General features: G+C 35.4%; 1 protein-coding gene across 14 annotated transcripts in view; it reads right to left on the bottom strand.

The window, feature by feature from the left end:
* Window positions 1-24,080, bottom strand: part of PDLIM5 (PDZ and LIM domain 5) — a 227,730-nt gene that overhangs the window by 89,803 nt on the left and 113,847 nt on the right. For 4 of the 14 annotated variants that reach the window (XM_055587676.1, XM_055587678.1, XM_055587675.1 and 1 more), the window contains 3 exons: window positions 11,894-11,936; window positions 9,857-10,275; window positions 46-63 (listed from right to left, as the gene is read on the bottom strand). In XM_055587676.1, coding sequence (XP_055443651.1) covers window positions 46-63; window positions 9,857-10,275; window positions 11,894-11,936 — 480 coding nt within the window. Of the gene's footprint in view, window positions 1-45; window positions 64-2,609; window positions 2,625-6,478; window positions 6,528-9,856; window positions 10,276-11,893; window positions 11,937-24,080 lie in introns of all 14 variants that reach the window. The other 10 variants (XM_055587679.1, XM_055587684.1, XM_055587689.1 and 7 more) reach the window with 5 other exon arrangements.

The following is a 24,080-nucleotide window of genomic DNA, read 5'->3' as shown; positions in this document are numbered from 1 at the left end:
TAACATAAAATTATAGCATAAATATCTATTCAACAGAAAGGTTACCGTTTGGGTGGGATTTTCCTTTTAATTGACAGAAGAAGGCAGCAGAAGAGAGATTTCCAACATGAAGAAAAGGAAAAGAAAAGAATAAGAAAAGAAGGAAAATAATAAGAAATTGCAAAGTCCACAGTAATTAAAATCAAACAATTCAAAATTACTTGTATTATTCATCTTCTGGCTAACAAAACAGATGTGAATTATATTCCCAAGGATGGTTAAATACCCCTATGCTGCTAAAATGTGTTGGCTTTCACAAAAGTAAATGATCATTTCCTCACTAGGCCCAAGAGCCAGGAATAATTTAATTTAGTACAGGCCAAATCAGCAATTCCAAACACAATTTTGAAAAGGGTCAGAACTGTTATTTTCTATAGTATTCTCATTTATGTGTACAGATATCCCTCACCCTAAAAAAAGTTAGGTGCAGGATCATCAATGTGAAGAGACGTAGTGTTACACAAATGAAATGGAAACAAATGAAATATTTATCAAAAGACCAAGATACAAATCATGGCTCTGTGACTTTTCAAATACATAATTTTGGACAAGTCAATCTCACTGAGTCTCAATTTTTTCATTTATAAAATAAAAATATGAACAAAGTAGCACTGTCTTCAGGGTTAAATGAAATAATATATATGAAAGGGATTTGCAAACTACAGAGTTCAAGAACCTTAAGTTTGCTAAGAATATTCATTTTTCTATTAAGAAAGCATAAATATTAAGGAATTTACAATGTACATTATTATAACACTTTAAGATCTAGGTAACTTTATAAATACTCCCCCTTCTCAACATCCCCAGGCAACGTAGGGTAAATACTAATGAGTTTCGAGTTTCAATTCAGAAGAGAAATAGGAACCTGAGTATGGACTAGCAGACACCCAGCACAAGATCCAAGCAGAAAAAGTGCCCTCAGAGTGTCAGATATGCATGGAAACACCTGTTAGATTAACTCACTGCTAGAAAATCCTACTGCTATCAGAATGCCACACGACTGCTGTCATTTTAACAGGGATACAATCAAAACCTGTCACAGTACACATTTCTGCCCCAGTGACATGACAGAATTAACGTTAACACTAGCTGTGCGGTCAGACAATAGTTCTAAGCATAATCTTCTACTCAGTGTACATTTTATGCAAGTCATTTAACTTCTCCAAGTTTCAATATTTCCCTTCTAAGAAATGGGGATTTAATCTACCTTAAAGGGTTGTTTTGAAAAATAATAAGATAGGTAAAGTAGGTAAAATGTTTCCCGGAGTAGGTAACAAAAAGTAATCACATAATGGTGTTCTTTTATGATTACTAGAAAAATTATCTGTAATGCATATGCTAAGACTATAAGTCATCTAGGGCTTCCCTGATGGCTCAGATGGTAAAGAATCTGCCTGCAATGCAGGAGACCCTGGTTCCATCCCTGGGTTGGGAAGGGAATGGCTACCCATTCCAACATTCTTGCCTGGAGAATTCTATGGACAGAAGAGCCCGGTGGGCTATAGGAATATATATATTTATGGATGTATATAAATCATCTATATATATGTAACAAAATAGTATTTATATATAATACTAATAATAGCATTTTAATACTATTAATATTTAATGATTATGTTTAATAGTAATTCAAATTATTTATGATAAAATTTCAATAACCTGGAAGTGAAATACCTGAAACACCTTTTACTAATAGTGAATAAAATCTCCTAGTTCTTTTATAAATAATTTTTTAAATTAGAAAATAACATTATTTCATAAATACATTGACAGATTCCTAAACAGACAACACTTTATCTTATGCAATTATTTGAAAAACTATTTTTAAGCTACTAAACTTACAGTTTTAAATTTCTCTATAATCAGTAAGTATTGTTTACTCTTAAATGGTGCCAGCTGCAGGTATCTTATCCTCTATAAAAGGTTTGGATTATAAAAATACAAAAGAAAAAAATGTCTAACTAGGACACTAAGATTAATAAAATGACACCACTTAAGAATATCTTCTAGCTACCACACACTTGAAAAAGTATACCACATCTCAGACTCTGTGACATTCACCATGGCTTAAGTTTTATGTCAAGTGATAGAAAGTTTCTAAACATTTACTGGCTTTGACACTCTAGACTCTTATGATTATGATTAAATAAGGGAATAATATGAGTTTTATTTTTAAAATTCATTTGGGATAGAACATACTATCAAGAGCAAATAATTTATTTCAAAATAGACATTAAAAGTAGCAAGTTTATTCAAATTTTTTAAAAAATATTAAACAAGGGAGGCCCCACCTACATCTCTGACTCCAGTATCTGCTGTCTATAATACCTATCCATCTTCCTGAAGACAAGTTTTTCCACTGTAGAAGTGTGGGTTTTCTAAACACACCCACTAATTCATATGAAGTTCTCTGACGTGAAAAACAAGTTTCCTAGTTTCCTCAGCATATCTGAAAATGCTAAGCAATGAGAAGAAACTGATAAAATTTGCTGATGGTGTTAAGTTGAAAGCCAGATGAAAAGTTACAGAGACAATGAAAATTAGAAAGAAACCACTGATTAGGTACTTACACGGTGTCAGGGTTACTGAAGGAGGAATAATACACACAAAAAAAGATGTGACAGAGGGGAAAAGACATTGAAGTTCCCAGGATGATGGAAAACACAGATGAGGCCAAAAAAAGAAGAAAAAAATGAAATAACAAAATTCAAAACACTGAATTTACATGAAAATTAAGATGTTACACCAAACATCATGCTTCAAAATAATTATGTAAAAGGCAGACAAACAAAAATGAACAAGTGTTAGTGGAAATTCTATTACATTGTTATTATTTGGATAACAGTTTTACCTATGCTGCTTGTTTCCAAAAACACTAAAAAATAATTTATGTATTAATGCTAGATCAAGCAATGGCACCCCACTCCAGTACTCTTGCCTGGAAAGGTCGCTAAGAGTTGGACACGACTGAGCAACTTCACTTTGACTTTTCACATTCATGCACTGGAGAAGGAAATGGCAACCCACTTCAGTGTTCTTGCCTGGAGAATCCCAGGGACGGGGGAGCCTGGTGGGCTTCCGTCTATGGGGTCGCACAGAGTCGGATACGACTGAAGCGACTTAGCAGCAGCAGCAGCAGCAGCAAGCCTCAAGTTACTAATACCAAGAGAGAAAGATCTAATATTTAAAATATTTTCTTTGCTGTTGTTGTTTAGTTGCTAAGTCGTGTCTGAGTCTTTGGCAATCCCATGGACTGTAGCCTGCCAGGCTCCTCTGTCCATGGGATTTCCCAGGCAAGAATACTGGAGTCAATTGCTATTTCTTTCTCCAAGGGATTTTGCTGACCCAAGGATCAAACCTGCATCTCTTGCATTGCAGGCAGATGCTTTACCACTGAGCTACCAGGAAGCCTCAAATATTTTTTTCTAGGTTTCTATAAAATGTATTTTATCCTACAATGTGGCTAACAAAAGTCAGAGATTAAAATATAAACTAGATGTCAGATGTAGAAACAGATCATTTTAAAATCACTTTAAAAATTAGAGCAGACTAAGAAAATCTTTCATTCTCACATAATATAACAAGTATATATTAACAAGTATAGTCTTCTCAGATGAATTATTCTGAACCATACATTACAAGGGAATGATACACTTTTGAAAATTTCCTCTTATTTTTTAAAATGTAGTGATTGTGATGAAAAACATATGAAGCAGTGCGTCATTAATAATGGGCTATTACTCAATTTTCATACTCTCCCCTGTCTGTTATTACCACAGCCCTCATGCACAAGCAAATCCCAGGAAGTTTAGAAGTGATTTGTAGGAACTCCAGAGTACTATATTAGCAGCAGCATAATTACTGCCCAGAAAGACATGTCTGATATATGGTAAAAGAACTAGGTTAATAACATCTAAAGAGGGAAAATAAAATTCATTCACATAGCCTATTAAGTATTGGATCATTAAAAACAAATATATTCATATTCCATTATATATAAAGAAGACTAGTATTAACTCTATATAGTTTCTCAACACATTGTTGAATCAATTCTACTACAATAAAGTTTAGTCAGAGTAAGTAAAAATTCATTATAAATGTAGTAAGAAAAAGTGCCTACCACTTTGAGTGCTAAGACTGTACAGTGAAGCTAAGCTGTATTTCCACATCAAAGTCAGTGTCATAAACTCAATAGAGGGCTGAGTTTTGCTGAGTGGGGGGTGAGACACGGGATTAAGTTAATCTCAGTAATTTATGGGTATTTACTCTTCTCTAAGCCTTATTATTCAATGAAAAGTACTCTCTCCTCTGCCTTGACACTTCAAATAGCAGATAAACAGTTCTGCAAAATAACCTCCTGTGACCAGAATAAAATTTTAGAAATATATTTGAACATTGCAAAGTTTGAGAAAGAAGGTTTATGTCAAAATGAAGTTGTGGGGGTGGAGGTATTCTATGATGCGGTGAGGGGTAAGCAGAAGAGGGTTGATTGGTTAAAGTGTAAAGATGTCAATTTTAATATGCTGAAAAGATATTTTCATGAATTTTAAAAGTGTGTCCAAGTGGAATAGCCCATCATACAACACAGTGGCATCTGTGCCAATGGGGCAGTCAGACTGATATGGCTTTTCACCCTGACTATGCTGCCCACTCCCTCAATGCCTGGACAAGCTGCAACCCCCAGGAGCTTCTTTTCCCTCAACAGTGAACCAGACTACATTCTCTATCTTTGGATAGAGATATGTCTATCCAATGGCTACTTCTCTATCTTTCAGACTTCCTGTAGGGGCATATGTTTACATGCTCTTGAAAGCACTTTGATAACTATACAAATACATATTTGTTGTTAGAATAGATCCTCCAGCTGCTCTATATAAAAAAAGCACCGTTAAACCCAACTGTAGTTTATGCACATTATTCATTCATGTAGTTTCAACTCACTCAATTTATCAAGACTATAACCATTAAAAACAAATGCCAATTCAAAGTAACAGAAATAAGTTCAGGTCACAAACAGATGACAGAGTAAGACACACCAAAATTTGGCTTCAAAAGTCCCTAGGCTCCAATCTTAGCTCTATCACTTTCAAGCTGCATGCTTAGAAATTTAAGTAACTTCTCAAGGTTCAAAGTTTAAATGCGAATTCAATCACATACTGCAGTTAAAAACATACAGCACAGTGCACACTAATATTTAGTAATTTAATGAATATTATCCTTGAATTTTAAAAAATATGCATTTAACCTAAATGTGGTTATTTTTTCAAGTCCCATTTTCCTCCCTTACAAGTCAAATTATTATACTGGAATCTTATAACTAGTGAAAGCCTTTGTGTAATAAGAATTTAACTTTAAGTAGACAATCAATAAATCAGGGTTTGGGGATGTTTCTCTAGTGCACTGGTGTATAATATTCTTATATGACTGTAACACGTTCCTTGAAGTGAAGTGAAAGTCATTCAGTCATGTCCAACTTTTTCCAACCCCATGGACTATACAGTCCATGGAATTCTCCAGGCCAAAATACTGGAGTGGGTAGCCTTTCCCTTCTCCAGGGGATCTTCCCAGCCCAGGGATCGAACCCAGGTCTCCCACATTGCAGGCGGATTCTTTACCAGCTGAGCCACAAGGGAAGCCCTATTCAATTAGTGAGATCATAACCATACTGGAATAAAGTTCTCTAATTTAACAATAATAATAATAATAATTATTATTATTCAATAGCTAATTCCCTCAAGTGTGTCTAAGATATTCCATATTTTCAATTCTACTCTAGAGTATGATAAGGAAATTTCAGCATATGCTCAGAATAATCATAACACAAAATTAAGTTCTTGTCTAATGTGATTTTTATCAACTCTAAAGCTAGTAATCACTAGTTTATCATCAATACCAATAGACACAAAGTTTTGATGTGGTGATTTCCAATGTCTATGCCAACTACCTGTGATACTTAACTAATTGCAAAGGTGTACAGACCATCTATCAGCCAATGACACACAACTGCATACTAGAGTTCTATGTCTTTCAGCAACACTGGCTGAAAAATCAAAAAGGCTCTTAGAGATTTTACCTGGGAAATACTGGGTTTTGATATGAATTTGGAAGTCAACTCAGTTTTATAATATAGACTATTCACTAGTGGCACATGTATTTATGCTTTCTCTTCTGTCTTTCTCGTCTAACAGTCTTGACTGCTACAGATTACCTGCAACATAAGGTCTTTTAAACTGTTACACAGCAAACCCCACATATACTTCATGATGAAAGTTAAACACTACTATTTATTACCATAAAGCAATTCACCACAACATAGCAATGCAAACAAAACTTATTGAAAAGACTAAATGTGGTTATTCTAAATTACAGCTCTTTTGCAAAATTTAACTTAATTTTGCAAAAATCGGGCATTCATGCTGTTTACTCATATATAAATCACCATATTTCCTCTCCAGTAATGTGGATACTAACTTTGTCACTTTTGTTTTCTGCAAAGAGAAAAGCATTTAAAAATATTACTACCATATCATATTTTGTATCTTTCAAGGCCAGGTTCATCAAAATACCACATACAAACTGTTAGAAGAGACTGCAGTCCAATGAAATTAAAATTAATAAAGAATACATGAAAGACTTACCTCTTGAAAGCAGTGGCACATTATAATGCAAGAACATATGGAAAGGAAAAAGGTAAATTACTTAAACTACGTGATGCAAAATAGATTCCCTTCCAGTTTGGAATATAAAACTCCATTTTGCTCTAAGTAGAGTAAGTGAAAAGTGAAGCAGCTCAGTCATGTCTGTGTACATGAAATGTACAGACCCCATGGACTGCAGCGTACCAGGCTCCTCCCTCCATGGGATTCTCCAGGCAAGAGTACTGGAGTGGGTTGCCATTTCCTTCTCCAGGGGATCTTCCCAACCCAGGGATCAAACCCAGGGCAGATGCTTTAACCTCTGAGCCACCAGGGAAGCTGCGGCTTCCTCTCAGAGTAAGGAGAGTAATAAAGAAAATAGTAAGCCAAGATTACAAATTCATATATGAAGAAGGTGGACTAAAAATTTCTAAAAAGTGCCTCATTCCATTATTGTTTGTAAGAAGGAACAAGAATGCTAGCATAGTATTATTAATATTCTAAAAATATCAACATAGTTGTTAGATTTAATACTATTAGGATAACTATTTCTCAGTAATGATGCATAATTCATAAGTACTTGTTGTGTCTTATGTTTATTATAAAACTAAATAAATTTGAGTGGGACACCTATAAAGACTAATAGTCCTCCTGCTTTGAATAAAAACATAATCTATCCATTTAACTTTACATCCTTGTAAAGTCCTAAATTTTTGGTTACTGGCAATTAGGTTTTAAAATAAAGAGTAATAAAAAGTAACAACTCTCAACTGTGAAAGACATTCGTTGCAATCATTTGTAACACTATAAAAATATGGAAAATTCAATAATCACACATTTAGTAAAAAGGCTGACAGTGATTTCAGGAAAAGAGTTTGACACCTGATGCAGGAAATATATTCATTAATACCACAAAACACCTGCTTTTGAAAATGACATCACTGACTAGTAAATAGTAAAATGTGAGATTTATTTTTTTATTTCTCTGATCTAAATGTAGTAAGAGAAACAGCAGAAAGAGCACTGCAAATTTGTCTATAGAATTTCACAAACACCACACTTTTGTTTTCATAATAATCAAGTTTTCATTGTGCTAACACATCGAGTCAACACCTGAAATTAAGCTACTTTTAAATGCAATCAATTTACAAATGCAAAGCAGTAACTTGTTTGTTAATGATGCAAAACATATAACAGTCCCTTTTGTCCTGAATCTTGGACAGGGCAGGACACCAGACGTGTGCTCAATAACTACATGTCAACTGACTAAGAAACCACTGTAAAGTCCCTGAAACTATATCACTGCCTACAAAGTTGAAAATAATAAGTCATTTCAGGAATCACCAAAGCTACACCCATAAAACACAAAGTTTCAGGTTAGTGTTTTCAATATAATAGTTTTCTGTAACCTCAGTTTTGCTTTTATCTCTACAATTTTCTGTTAAGAAGCCTTCCTTATAAAATTTTATGAAATGTTAGAAAGGAGAAAAGATTTTAACTTAAACACTTCCTTCAAAAGAAGTATTTTTTTCCTACAGAACCTGGAATTTAACAAACAAAATAAACTTCTGCTTTTAGTCTTCCATGAGACTAGCATTTGATAGGCAGCATCTGTCTTTTCAGGGGGCTTCCCAGATGGGTCAGCAGTAAAGAATCCGCCTGCAATGCAGGAGACACAGGCTCGATCCCTACGTTGGGAAGATACCCTGGAGAAGGAAATGGCAACCCTCTCCAGTTTCTTGCCTGGGAAATCCCATGGACAGAGGAGCCTGGCGGGCTACAGTCCACAGGGTTGCAAAGAGTTAGACACAATTCAGTACACACACATTCTGTCTTTTCAAGATATCTACTTTGATTACTCTAAAATCTATTATCTTAAAATAGACAAATCAGAAAAATGACAACCAAATGCACCTCAACACTACATACTATTTATCTTCTTCATAAGAGAGAAATAACTTTCTTTGAAAGGCACTAGTTTTCCTCAGTATATACATCAAAACTTTCAAAAGTCACCCACAACCACAAAACCACACATAGGGCCCAGGAGCTGTCCTTCCAGACTTGTTCCTGGAACTCTGCCACCTTCTTTTTCAAAGCCCCCAAGTTGCCATGGGAGCAGTCCTATGAAAGCACAGCCCCTACATTACATGAATTAACATTCAGAAGGGATTATCTCAGAAAGGACCTAACTACACAATTATTTTAATTATATTTTCCTGGGAACTGACATTGGTTAAAAACAATCATGCATGCAGATTATTTCCTTTTAAAAGACACTTTTGTCACAATAAATCTGATCAAAATGACTTTACAGAAATGACTTTGGTTTAAAGGCTAGTCACTGGATTCCAAAAATAAAATACCCATTTATAAATGATGGCTACTGAAAACAGACTTCAATTTTTTAAAAATCTGTGCCACAAAAAAAGAGGAAAATTATAAGGAATGGATTCTCAGAAAGTTATTATAACATTATATATTTAGTGTCCACTGCTTTAAATCTACTCATTTTAGAAAAATGTTTACAATGAAAGTATTCTCTAATTTGCTTCTGATGTTTTAAGCATCCGTTAATGTTACTGTCCTCTCAATTACTGTTTGCTTTTAAAGACTAAACTTCAGTGTAAGTTTATCTGAAAAGAATGTGGCTTAGCCAGCTGACCTAAGCTAATGCATCATACATAGACATGAGTCAAAACTAAATTTGTTTTCTGTCTTTAGAATACTTCCTAGAAAAAAAGCTTCTTACAAGCTTCTCATTTCCTCTCTCTTTAGCATGAGATACATAAGCTGACACAACTGCAACCATTCTATTTCAACTTTTGGTGATTCACAAAAGAATGGAAAAATTGAGAAAGAAAGATTCAAGATTTGCCTTGCATTATAAGGGCCAGCTGCTGCACGCTGTTCCAGACTTGGAGAAAAAGAGTTAGAGTCCGTTACATGATTCATAACAGGTCAAGATGCATAATTAGGTTTGGATTAACCTATAATTGCCTTGCAGAGAGTGCTGTATTGTATATAACATAAAGCTACATTACATGTAATGAAGCAAATGAAATTTCATTTCCCTTCTCTCAGAGAACAACTGATTTGGGGGTGGGTGGAAATTAAGTGTTGCCTGGAAATTGCCTGAAAGAAGAGTTTGATAAGAGCAGAAAGCACCCTCGGCCACCTACCCATTTTGCTGTTTACTGTCACCCTGGGATCCTCTTCTCTGTCCCTCTGCTAGCTCCTGGGCAGTCTCGGCACACACGCTGGTGACTGTGGGCTGCCGTGGGACATTAACTGCAGGTTTACCAGCGCTCAGCGCAGATGACCGCTGGTCAGCACTAACATTGGTATTAGCATGCGGTCCAGATGCAGCGAATGGGGGAGAAGTGACAGCGGCCACGGGTGGAGGGGAAGCATGTGATGAAGTGGTCGCGTGGGCTGGGGTGAAGGCAGACGATGGTGATGGGATGGATGTGACTTTTGGTGAAGACACAGAACCAAAGGGCCGCGGGGCCTTATTGTAGGCCATGTTGGTGGTGGAAGTGACTTTGGACACAGCAGGAGATGGAATGGGCACAGGTTTAACTACTTCTTTAGGTTCTCCCTATGTAAAATAAAAATAAACATACACAAAACACGGCAAAGACATGCAAAATAGATCCATGAAAAGAACACACAGCTAGTTTGTAAAAAGACAAACACAATTATGTTAGCAGGCCAAACTTTACACGTTTCCAGATAAAAATAATGAGCTGATAAAATATTAGCATGCATGCTAACTGGTCTCAACATGCATAACACAGATGCACATACTGAGTAAATAAATGTTTTTTAAAAAATGAAAGGAGTTCAAAATATTTAGGAAATAGATTAGGAAAGTTATCAAAAAGCCTAAAGGCCAACTTAAGTGTCAATTTAGACATATTCCAAAAGAAAATTTTTTCAATACTCCACAGTAAACAAAACATCACTAATCAAAACATTTATTTTAAAATATCCGGAGTCTCAACTACAATTCCATCTTTTAAACACGTTTAATTACTCTCCAGAGTACAATTATTTGATTCATGCAGAAGCAGCTGGACATTTCTAATTCTTCAATCAAAAAAAAAGAAGGAATGTTCATTTCCATCTAATTCAGAAATGTGAACATTCTGATTACTTTGATTCAAGAAATTGCTCCTTAAAAATAAAACACAAAACAAATGAAACAAAATCAATCCTTTCCCTTTTCTGCAGTCCACCTATGTCTCTCTCTGGAATGTTTTGAGCTATCGCTAAAGATGGAATAAAATTCTTCCCTTTTCCAAAATAAATATTCAAAAGTAACATGAGGGAAAAAAAAGATCTTAAATGTTTCTTCACAGACATCAAAGAAAAAAATAACTAAGATCAATTCCACCTAAAATTAACAGAATTTGTGTTTGCAAACCCCTATCGCAAAGTAAGTGTGAATTTAAAAATAAACCCAGCTTAATCTTCTATGATATTCAAGAATAAGTCCTTATCATCCCAAAAGAAAAACAATAGAATTCTTTAAAAAGTACATAATGGCAGCTCTATTATGTTTAATTTAAAGGAAGAAAAAGTAATCTAATCTTACAGAAATAATAAAGCTGAGGGGGATAAAGTAACTTAATGCCTCAGGGAATCAATATGAGCAAATTCACTGAAAAGGCACAAGTAAAATTAAGGAGAAAACCCCCCAAAGCACAAAACCAGATGTAAATGAACAATGGTTTGGGACAATCTGAAGATAGATATATATAAAAAAATAGGGTACTTGCCAAAAACCTAATCCAAGAATACTCTGAAAATATAATTTAAAATATAATTTAATATTACCAGTAAACTGTCATTAAAGACTTACTGTGACATTCATTTTTGTAACCACTTATTTAATCTGTTTAGATTATTTGAATAAAGAGGCAAATTAAAAGTGAAGGTAAGACATCTGGATATGAGTTACCAATAATATATGACACTGGAAACACTATTTAAATAATAAGGAATAATTACATTGTTTAAATAGTAAGGAATAATTACATGATAATTCTGTTATGTGTTGATTTTCACTATCCCTCATCATCTTTAAAGAACTGTGAGGAAAAACTATATGAGAACTATAAATTGTCAGTATAGTTGGAGACAGGAATGGAAGTTAGAGTGGTTCAGGAGGGACAATCAAATATTATCCCAGTAATGCTGGATTAGAAACACACCTTTTGAACAGGAACTGGCTCAAGCTTGGGTGTAGCAGATGCTCTGAGGAAAAAACAGAAAAAGGAAGAAAACATGAATTTTCGCAAACTTATTAATGAAATTTTTATTATTATGTACCTTAACATACTAAATCATCAGAATTTATAGTTTCATAATTCATGCTTTCAACTATTAACAATCTACTAATTAGTTCATGAAACTGAAATGCTGTAAGATCTAATAACTCATACACTAAGTATTCAACAGTTCTCTATACATTCAAATGAGGAAAGACAAACATCAATCCTGTTTGCTAATTAACCCATGATTAACCTTTAAATTAAGGTTATATCCCTCACCAAAAAGGGTAAAGTAAAATAAACACGACTTTCAATAGTTCCTGAAACAAATAACTGATCTCTTTGTCCAACAGTATCTGCCTTCTCTCTTACTATCCATGAATATGCCCAAAGAACATGTGGATCTTTGTGTGAAGATACTAAATAAATTCTGGTTGAACTGGCTCACTGAGTATTAATTTTGTATTTATATTTTAAGTGCAGGTTAATGTATCTGTTCTGCTAAAACCAAACTGTAAGTTCTTCCACTAGGCTAAAATTTCAGTGAAGGCAATGATCATGGCCTACTTGAGTCTCTGTATCACCAGGGCCTGGCATGTATTAATAACAGGTTATCAGTACTGAGCATAGAAAGAAGACAAAAAGGAAAAGAGGACAAAGATCCATGCACAAAACTATTCTCATATACAAATTCATTATTTTTAATCTATACTTTTTTGTATTATTACTGTCAGTTTGGTTAGCATGGACTAATAGTAATGATAATTGATTTGGAGCAATTATCTCTTATAATCATGACAAATAACCAAAGCAGCAGCAATCATTATCCCCATTCTTCACAGGAGGAACTTTAAAGTAAATTACTTCTAGAATGCAGCTAAAGCCAACCATCTTTATGTATTACAATACACTGTCTGCAGTCAAGGACAGTAAATGATTGGAGAGCTCCTAATGACTTAAAGCTATTTTCCCAGCATTAAGGGACACGACTGAGTGACTGAACTGAACTGAACTGAAGGTATACGTTAAGTTTAATAATGTCAGAAGCAGTCTAACTCCTCTTGTATCACACAAGCCTGAGGATACGACAGCAAGTGCAGAATTCAAGAAATGTAACCACAGTAGGTAAATAATAAGTGATAAATTTTAAGCTGCAAATCATGAGATCATTTTACTTACAGAGAAGCTAACATAGGGTATTTGGTCTCTACAGTCATAACCTAGTAATGAACTCTGATCAACATTTTTAGGAGCAACTGAATTTTCCAATAACAACTAATTTGGTTAGCCAGGGCAAGCACAGACTGAATAATTGACTAACATAATGAGAGACAACAATGGATGCTAACATTCGGTTACTGCTATGGAGAATTACACTCTGCAATTGCACAACTTTCCATGTGTGCTATCAATTTCTCTTTTAGCTTATAGGCTTATTATAACAAGCAAAGGAAACAAGTTCAAGAACAGAACACTGGAATCTTTCTTTCACTGAAATTTCACAGTAAGATGCAATCACAAACGATCTACTTATTAAAACCACCCAAGACACGATTGAAATTTTGCCGTAACAGAGAGGACAGAATCCTTTTTCATCTGGACACTTAAAGGTATATGGAGCTCTTCTAGTAACACAAAAACAATATAAACAAAAGATGATGTTTAACCTGAACAGAATAAAGTGGTTTCCAAGAAGAATAAAATGTATAGATCCCATGTCTATGAAAACAAACCCCTTAGTTTTTTCTGGGTGTTAGTTCTTACTTGAATAGCATTAGAAACAACAACAAAAACCCCAGAATGGTTAGTTTTCACTAACTTTGTGGGGTCCAGCCTCTTAATCTGTTCAGAACTTAAAGAACGAGTCTCACCATATTTTATGGATTGAAAGTTCTACAAAACTATTTCTTAAAATATAGGATTCACAAAAAAATTTAAACTGAATCTTTACTATCTGGCCTGCTCACCTTCTGATAAAGGCCCACAAGTACAATGACATGAAATAAGAAAAGCAGTCAAAGAAAAGAGGAAAACCTGTCCTCAAAATTCTAGGATCAAGTCCATTACACATGAAAATTACAAGCATTATGTTGTAGGTGGAAAAAAAAAAAGACTGGTTTATAATTAAATATCAAACGAAAGAACTGACACTACATGCAATAAAAATTAGTTATGCTGGTTTAAATACTTAAATAATTACCAAATGAATCATAGAATCATTGAAACTTAGAAGGTTCCTTGAAGTGAAATGTAAGTCGCTCAGTCATGTCCAACTCTTTGCAACCCCATGGACTATACAGTCCATGGAATTCTCCAGGCTAGAATACTGGAGTGGGTAGCCTTTCCCTTCTCCAGGGGATCTTCCCGACCCAGGGATCAAACCCAGGTCTCCTGGATTGCAGGTGGATTCTTTACCAGCTGATCCACAAGGGAAGCCCAAGAATACTGGAGTGGGCAGACTATCCCTTCTCCAGAGGATCTTCCTGACCCAAGAATTGAACAGGGGTCTCCTGCATTGCAGGCAGATTCTTTATCAACTGATCTATCAAGGAAGCCTTAGAGTTACTCTATCACATGCCAATCAGATATATGTTTGACCTCTGTTTGAATATTTACAGGAGCTCACAGTTTAAGCCATGTAATTTTTGAATATTTCTGTTAAAATGGCCTTCATTTTAGTATATTATTTTTTTAATAAACAGAACAAGTCAACTTGCCCACATTAAAAACATTAGGAAAAGCATTTTTAATGCACAGAATACATATATAAAATCTGTAACATACATGAGTTATATTTTTAAAGATCAATAGAGTACATAAATCTTACATTTAAGTGTGATTACACACTCTTACAACACTAAAACTATTGTGGTTTGGGAAATTTTGAAAGCATGACAAATGAAATCTGAAAAATTAATGAATAGCAGTAACACCCGTTTTTAAAAAATCAAACTTCACTATAACAAAATAGCCAAATAAAAAGTTACAATATCTTTTATTTTCAATAGTGTCAAGATTTTTAAACATATTAATACATAATGATTCTGAGGATATGCTGTATTTTGTTGGAAGGATGACATATTATTACAGCTCTTATGGAAAATAATTTGGCATTTATTTACAAAAAGACTTGAAGAAATCTCAGGCCTCTTGACCTATTAAATCAATTTCTTTGAGTCTATCATAAGGAACTAATCTAAAATAAGAAAATGACTTTATGGATAAATATATTCATTCCCTATATTGTATAGGAGGCAGTGATCAAGACCTTCCCCAAGAAAATGAAATGCAAAATGAAAAAATGGCCATCTGAGGAAGCCTTACAAATAGCTGAGAAAAGAAGAGAAGCAAAAGGCAAATGAGAAATGGAACACCCATTTGAATGCAGAGTTCCAAAGAATAGCAAGGAGAGATAAGAAAGCCTTCCTCAGTGATCAATGCAAAGAAATAGAGAAAACAATAGAATGGGAAAGACTAGAGATCTCTTCAAGAAAATCAGACATACCAAGGAAACATTTCACCAAGGAAACATTTCATGCAAACATGGGCACAACAAAGGACAGAAATGGTATAGATCTAACAGAAGCAGAAGATATTGAGAAGAGGTTGTAAGAATACACAGAAGAACTGTACAAAAAGGAACTTCATGACCCGGATAACCACAATGGTGTGATCACTCACCTAGAATGAGACACCCTGGCAAACAAAGTCAAGAAGGCCTTAGAAAGCATCACTACAAACAAAGCTAGTGGAGGTGATGGAATTCCAGTTGAGCTATTTCAAATCCTAAAAGATGATGCTGTGAAAGTGCTGCACTCAATATGCCAGCAAGTTTGGAAAACTCAGTAGTGGACACAAGACGGAAAAGGTCAGTTTTCATTCCAATCCCAAAGAAAGGCAATGCCAAAGAATACACAAACTACTGTACAATTGAACTCATCTCAGACACTAGCAAAGAAATGTGCAAAATTCTCCAAGCTAGGCTTCAACAGAACCTGAAACAAAAATTTCCAGATGTTAAGCTGGATTTAGAAAAGGCAGAGGAACCAAATATCAAATTGCCAACATCCGCTGGATGACTGAGAAAGCAAGGGAGTTCCAGAAAAACATCTACTTCTGCTTTATTGACTACGCCAAAGCCTTTCACTGTGTGGATCACAATAAACTGTGGAAAATTCTGAAAGAGATGGGACTACCAGACCACCTGACCTGCCTCCTGAGAAATATGTATGCAGGTCAGGAAGCAACAGTTAGAACTGGACATGGAACAACAGACTGGTTCCAAATTGGGGAAGGAATATGTTAAGGCTGTGTATTGTCACCCTGCTTATTTAACTTATATGCAGAGTGAAAGTGAAAGTCGCTCAGTCGTATCTGACTCTTTGCAACCCCATAGACTATACAGTCTATGGAATTCTCCAGGCCAGAATACTGGAGTGGGTAGCCCAACCTAGGAATCAAACCCAGGTCTCCCGCATTGCAGGCAGATTCTTTACCAGCTGAGCCACAAGGGAAGCCCAAGAATACTGGAGTGGGTAGCCTATCCCTTCTGCAGTGGATCTTCCCGACCTAGGAATAGAACTGGGGTCTCCTGCATTGCAGGCAGATTTTTTACCAACTGAGCTATGAGGGTACATCATGGAAATGTCGGGCTGGATGAACACAAGGTGGAATCAAGATTGCCGGGAGAAATATCAATAACCTCAGATATGCAGACAACACCTCCCTTATGACAGAAAGCAAAGAAAAACTAAAGAGCCTCTTGATGAAAGTGAAAGAGGAGAGTGGAAAAGTTGGCTTAAAATTCAACATCCAGAAAACTAAGATAATGACATCCAGTCCCATCACTTCATGGCAAATGGATGGGAAAACAATGGAAACAGTGAGAAACTTTATTTTGGGGGCTCGGGAATCACTGCAGATGGTGACTGCAGCCAGGAAACTAAAAGACGCTTGCTCCTTGGAAGAAAAGTTATGACCAACCTAGGCAGCATATTAAAAAGCAGAGACATTACTTTGCTGACAAAGGTCCATCTAGTCAAAGCTATGGTTTTTCCAGTAGTCACGTATGGATGTGAGAGTTGGACTATAAAGAAAGCTGAGTGCCGAAGAATTGATGCTTTTGAACTGCGGTGTTGGAATAGACTCTGAGAGTCCCTTGGACTGCAAGGAGATCCACCCAGTCCATCCTAAAGGAGATCAGTCCTGAATATTCACTGGAAGGACTGATGCTGAAGCTGAAACTCCAATACTTTGGCCACCTGATGCAAAGAACTGACTCATTGGAAAAGACCCTGATGCTGAGAAAGATTTAGGGCAGGAGGAGAAGGGGATGACAGAGGATGAGATGGATGGATGGCATCACCGATTTGATGGACATGAATCTGAGCAAGCTCTGGGATTTGGTGATGTACAGGGAAGCCTGGCATGCTGCAGTTCATGGGGTCGCAAAGAGTCAGACATGACCGAGCAACTGTACTGAACTGAACAGTGTAACTTACAACAGTGAAAACTAGGAAACAACTAATTAAATATACAATGAGGAAGTGGCTGTTGTATAACCAAATGATGAAACACTATACAACAATTACAATAATTTTTAGAAAGAATTCTGAATTACATGCTAACATGCTTACTTTATGATATTAAGTGAAAAAAGAAAAATATAAAATAGCATATATGGAGCATGATTAACACATGGAAAAAACTGGAAACACACCAACATTTTAGTAGAAGTTCTCTATGAATGATATGTTTTCTCCTTTCTTGTATTTTCCACATTTTATGCACTGTACATGTTCTACTTCTTATGATAAGTAAGGCTATTTCTCAAAGTAGGCTTCACAGAAAACTACTTTTCAAAACACCCTCCCCCCGAAAAAGGTTCTGTTATCAGAGAAATGTAGAAAATTTAAAGTTACATAAGCATAGTAACCATGGGACTATTCAAAGCCTTTAAATGCCTAAAGAAGAAAACACTGATCATGGTCCATACCCATGAGCTTGAAATACTCATTTCTGGAACTCATGTTTAGTATATTCATTTACTTAGGAAACCTTTCTCAAGGTTGGAATTATGAAAGGGAAAAACCCTCTGAGCAATGTTATTTTAAATGGAGTAAATCTCTGTCAGTCTGAAAGGTTTTCTTAAGTCTCCTTCAGGTGGCTAAAATTAAGAGAAAGAAATATTACAATCCACAAACTCCTCAAAACCTTTTGTTATACAGCGTATCTTTCTTGACAAGCGGGTGCTTTCTTGAACGTTGTTAAGTAAGATACCCAAATACTCTGAGTATAATTTAATCAATGTTTAAGGAGAAAATCTCATTTCCTCCACCAAACTCAAATATACATTTCCCATATTCCCCGAGGAGAAAATCCTAAAAAACGAATAAGGAGATTACTTCCCCAAATTAAAATTTTTATAGTTGCCTTTCTTTCAAGAACAGTATTATACTGAGAATCTGCTCCTTTACTTTAGAAATGTTATAGATTACATATAAGCAAACAATTTTGCAAAGACAAAGTTTTAAAAACTGATGTATAATTGCTAATAATTATTCCTACATTTTTCTGTTCAAATCCTGGGAAATAAGCAATGTGTAATATACAGATCTCCCGTTCAACCACAGTGATCGTCACAAGTCACTGTTGTGCAGTGTGTGTGTCTGAAACCAGCAGAGATCCTGGCAATGGCTCGGTGCCACAGACCAAACAATCCACTTATTGTTCTCTCTTCCCTTGGTGCGACACTTCTGTAGGGCAGTAAGCCACGACGGGGAGAGAGGCTAGTGCCTTGGCCCTGTACTATGCTCAGCTCATGGAATCCAAAGAACAAAGCCCACAGTGTGGTTAGAACAATCTATGTTGAAAGCTGATTGATTTTTATAAGCGCAGTATCCAAAATAAAAATCCCTGAAGCATTACAACCAGTTTCAGAACTTCTGGCTGAATGGTTGAAAGGAGTTCCAAGTTACAACATTGGATTTGAAATCACAATTTTGATGCCCTGGTTAAAATAATGTATAGGAAAAATAATACCCAAAATAATCGATAGATCTAATAAAGATTAAATCAAAGGGATCATGAAAAACTTCACTGAACACTCAATGAATTTTCTCATACTGCTGTATAAAGTAAAACTTTTTTAGCTAATAAAAGTCACCAATGAATGTTCACATTAGTGTTTAAAAATAAGGAATTATGCAACAGAACTGGACTGATAAAGATTACTCACATTACTTATTATGTCTTGGTGATGCCTTCAACCATATCTAATACACTTAATTCATAAACAATCATACAGAAAAGAGAAGGAATTTCAGTTCATCTTCCGTGAGATGAGCTCTATCTAAGTTTCCCACAGCATGGCCATCTTTGGGCTCACTGACCTCAGGACCCATAAACACTAGGGCACATCATTAATCACTTTAATTGCAAAGTTGTCAATTTGCAATAACAAAGCAACTCCAGAGGGGAAAAAAGTGAGCACTCAAGTGTGTAGAGGGATGTCTCTTTAAACCATTTCCCCATATTTAATTGTACTTCTAGTTAGTCGGCTTTCCTAAAACTCAAACCTTAAACATTTAAATCACTTATGGCATCAGTGGTTTTTTTCCAAATGATTTGAGAACATATTTTTTCTACAAACAAGAGTACAAAATAGCTATATATCAGTGTGCTGTATATACAGTAGTACTTATATATCAGGGCTTCCCAGGCAGCTCGGTGGTAAAGAGTCCACCTGCCTACAGAGGAGACCCAGGTTCAATCCCTGGGTTGCAAAGATCCCCAGGAGGAGGAAATGGCAACCCCCTCTGGTATTCTTGTCTGGAAAATTTTATGGACAGAAGAGCCTGGCCAGCTACAGTCCATGGGGTTGCAAAGAATCAGATACAACTGAGCATACACACATGCAGCATATTATTAACAAATACCTTTCAGCTTATAAAAAATTATACTCACCACATACACATGTATTCATTTTCATACACATAGTCTCAGTTTCTTTCTCTCTCTTTGCATTTTCTCTATTACCATCTGAACCACCAGGAAGCCCCTCTCTATTACTACGAGTACTAAATATAGAGAGACAGAAATAATAACCCAAAGTCCAACAGACTTAGTAGAGAAAGAAGGAAAAGAGAGAAGCAATGGAATTGCTAGAAGCCCTCTGAGTACCTGGGGCCTCCTCTGCTGAGGCTTGGCTCAAGGGGCACTGAGAAATTCACAACAGGCAATTAACCACTTGATATTAATAATTACCTCTCTGTGTAAGGAAATGGCTTTTGTTGTAAAAATTCTTTTCAGGTCGTTACAAGAGTTGATGGGGCTTGAGAAGAAATTTTCAGCAACCAAGTTCTAAATCAAGCCATTAAAGGAGACAGGGAGGGACTGAGGGAGTAAGGAAGGGAAGGAAAGGACTTCTACTGACCTTCCCTGACCAGATCGGTTACAGCGTTTTCAAGAAGGAATATAAGGGGCTTGTGAGTGAAAGGAGCATTAGGCTGAACTTAAAATGACAACATAATTTCCTATTATACAAACAACGAGAGGATCACGGTCAACATTACATTTATTGGGGTCTTATTAGGAGCTCCACACTAAATTAAAGGCCGTATACACAATGTTTTGCTTAAGTTTCAGAAATAAAGTCTACAAATGTTAAAGAACTTGGATCACTAAAAAGTTTAATGCCAATATCTACATTATCCTTCCTCTGATATATCCATCTCACATAGCAGGAATCAGCAAATTGACAAATATTTCTTCATCTCTTGATGTGCTGCTTTATTTTCTATGGTTGAAGTTCACCAATTTAATGCTATTAAGATCTTTAGAACTGCAAACTGAATACTGATCAGTTTAAATAACTAGCTTGGATGAGAGTTTTATATATTACTTGATATCCTTCACTTGAAATCACCCTTTCATCTGCCCAGCCTTCAATAATTTTGAGCTGGAAGAGGCATATAATAAGCCAATAAATAAGAGTTTCACATAGTGATAAATGCAAAATTTCCCATTATTCTACTTGATTCTATATGGAAAAAATTTATTTTTTAACACTATATTTATTTCCACAAAAGCATTTTTATCAGGGAAGAAAGTTTTATCTGTTTATTGTGCCTCATGTCCACACTCCAAATAATCTCAGCATCATTTAAGGGGAAAAATGCACTTTTCTAACTAGTGCTTATAAAGTAATTTCTATAAACAAGAAAGTTGAAGAGATTATATAACATCACAGGTATGTTCAAGTTTCAATAAAAGGCATTTCAGTGTTCAGGATAATTCATTCTTATTAAAAATAAAATTTTTATCAAGTAAAAATACTATTTCAATAAAGGGTTTATATAATACAAGGAGGCTCTTTTGTATGCCCCATTGTTAAAAAACAAACTTTTCTGGAAAGGGTGAGACAGTCAATATTTTAAACTTTGTGGGCCACAGGATATAGATTCAACTGCTCTGTTCTGCCGTTAAAGCAAGAAAGATGATTCAGACAAAATGTAAGTGAGCATGACTGTGTTCCAACAAAACTTCATTTATAAAAACAGTAGGGGGATGGACTGTAGGCCATAGTTCGCTAACCCCTAGTTTAGATTATTTCATGGTTTTGACTATAACAAACATTCTAGGAAATAATCCTACATGACTGTGGCTCTTTTGGAGTCTAAACCTTATAATCATTTTGTATAAAGGGAAACCTCGAATTACAATCTGTTCAGACACTGACTGGCATAAGATATGAGAGTTGAGCTTCTCATTATTCTTTCTGCAAGACGCCACCTTTCAATCTCTCTTAATTCCTCTACTTCAAACCTTCATACTACTTGCCACTGAATGATCCATCTAAACTTCCAAACTATCTGTTCAAATAAAATTCATATCACAGGGCACTGATATTGAAGCCTGGAGAAGGGACAGGTTTAATATTCTTGGATTAAGGGTGACATTTTAAGTACTATTTTTAACTTTGCACCTCGGTTCCTTTGCTAATACATGATAAAGTCTACTAAAGACCTCTCTCACCTTCTGCTTCTATGTATTACAAATGCAACTGTGCAAGTGATGCAATGGTGTTCATTTTTTCATTATTAAAAGAAAAAAAGGTGCCCCATGCTTTCTGTGAGAGAAGCTGAAGAGTATAATTTCTTTCTTTTCCAATTTTTCACCAAAATTCCATATTTTATTTCATATCAGACATGATTATAATACTTTTAGGACTGATATAAACAAGCAATCTGTAGCAGAGTTTCATTCACTCAAAACCTATTAGGTCTCTATCTTCCTTACGGCACAATGGTAATTACTTTTATTCAATATACCTTCTCTTCCAGCTCCAATCAAGTAGAGAAAACAAATTTTTATCAAAATAGTAAGTACTTCATTATTAATAAGAAACTAATAGGATTTGCAAAGCAAATAACCCACCTGTGAAACATTAGGAATTCCATTTATACATTTATTCCATTTATTCTTGGCTTTTTCATGACATTATTAATACCCTTAACAAATGCGCTTAAAATTCATTAAGCCCATTTAGAGAAGGAATTCTCCTAAAAATCTCTTAAAATTCATTAAGAGAGAAGGAATCAATAACAAATCATATGCACACATGGATTTTCACAGACATCTAGCAATACATAAGGGTCAGATGCTGAAGAACAGGATAAAAGCATCATCAGTTCAGTTCAGTTCAAGAGCTCAGTCATGTCTGACTCTTTGCAACCCCATGGACTGCAGCATGCCAGGCTTCCCTGTCCATCACCAACTCTCAGAGCTTGCTCAAACTCATGTCCATCAAATCAGTGATGCCATCCAACCATCTCATCCTCTGTCATCCCCTTCTCCTCCCACCTTCAATCTTTCCTAGCATCAGGGTCTTTTCCAATGAGTCAGTTCTTCACATCAGGTGGCCAAAGTATTGGAGTTCAGCAGCATAAGCAGGCACAGTTCATACCCTGATGTTTGTCTACCTTTTTTTTTTTTTTTTTTTCTTCCTTTTAGGAAAAGCTTAGGGACTTAAAGAGACAGAGAGATCCTCCTATCTTTCATACTCGGCCTTTTCTCTTATCAAGCTCTTCACTGATAGAGGAATACTTTGAAAAACAAGTGAAACACTAAATAAAGGTTGCAAGTCTGTGCCACCAACAAAATTAAAAGCTATAGTTTCTTTGTTAGCACAAGGACAGTATTCTTCCCCTATAAAACTGTTCTGAGGGTGGAATGAGGTCATGCATGTAACACACCTAGCAGTGATTGGCACAAAGTAAGCAGTGACAGGCATTAATTTCCTACCCCTCATGCAGAAAATACGAGCCTGGATTTCTGGAAATTATTCCCTTTGGATTATATACTGTCAGAGCCAAGCCAGATTATCTACCAGGGTATGTTTCAAGAGAAAACAACAACAAACTAGAAATTAATAAGAAAATATCACTTAAGTGAATACATACCAAATGCCAATAATTTCATTTTGCCCATTACATAAATTACCTCATTTATTTTTTCTAAGAAAATAATATTGTTCTCATTTTAATTACAGGAAGAAGCAACTCAACTAGGTTCAATAATTTGACAATAACTTAGATTTTAAAATGGTAGAGCCAAGATTTGAACCCAAGATGCTTCCAGATGCTTTAAATGCAACTCCAACAGTCTGCCGTCTAGGAATAATATCAAAGTGAAAGCCACAAAAGTAACTTTGGTGAAGAACTACAGAGAGAAATGCTTTCAAATAATGAATAACTATTAATTTTCTACTAACTAAAAACTATTCTATTTTCAATCATGTTATTTACAGAATGCCATCTTTGTTTTAATTCATATAAAAACAGAAGTTACTCATGGTAAACCACACATATATGTATGGACATTTAGTTAACATACAGATACACAGAGGTAGATGATATATATATACAGATATCTATCCACCTATCTGATTCTTGATCTATAGAAAGTACGCATTTTACAGCTTGAACAATACACACATTAAAAAAAAAGTTTAAGTTCTTCAGAAGATTCCCAGTTAAGGGTTTATAAACATGCAAAAACAAAGAAACAAGCACCTTCAGTCCATTCTTCCATATTTTTCCAGAGAAAGAGGGCTATTTTTCTCATA

Source organism: Bubalus kerabau, chromosome 7 (assembly GCF_029407905.1).
Source record: "Bubalus kerabau isolate K-KA32 ecotype Philippines breed swamp buffalo chromosome 7, PCC_UOA_SB_1v2, whole genome shotgun sequence".
Taxonomy (NCBI): domain Eukaryota; kingdom Metazoa; phylum Chordata; class Mammalia; order Artiodactyla; family Bovidae; genus Bubalus; species Bubalus kerabau.
The sequence above is the reverse complement of the archived record's forward strand: the minus strand, read 5'-3'. Positions and strand labels throughout refer to the sequence as shown.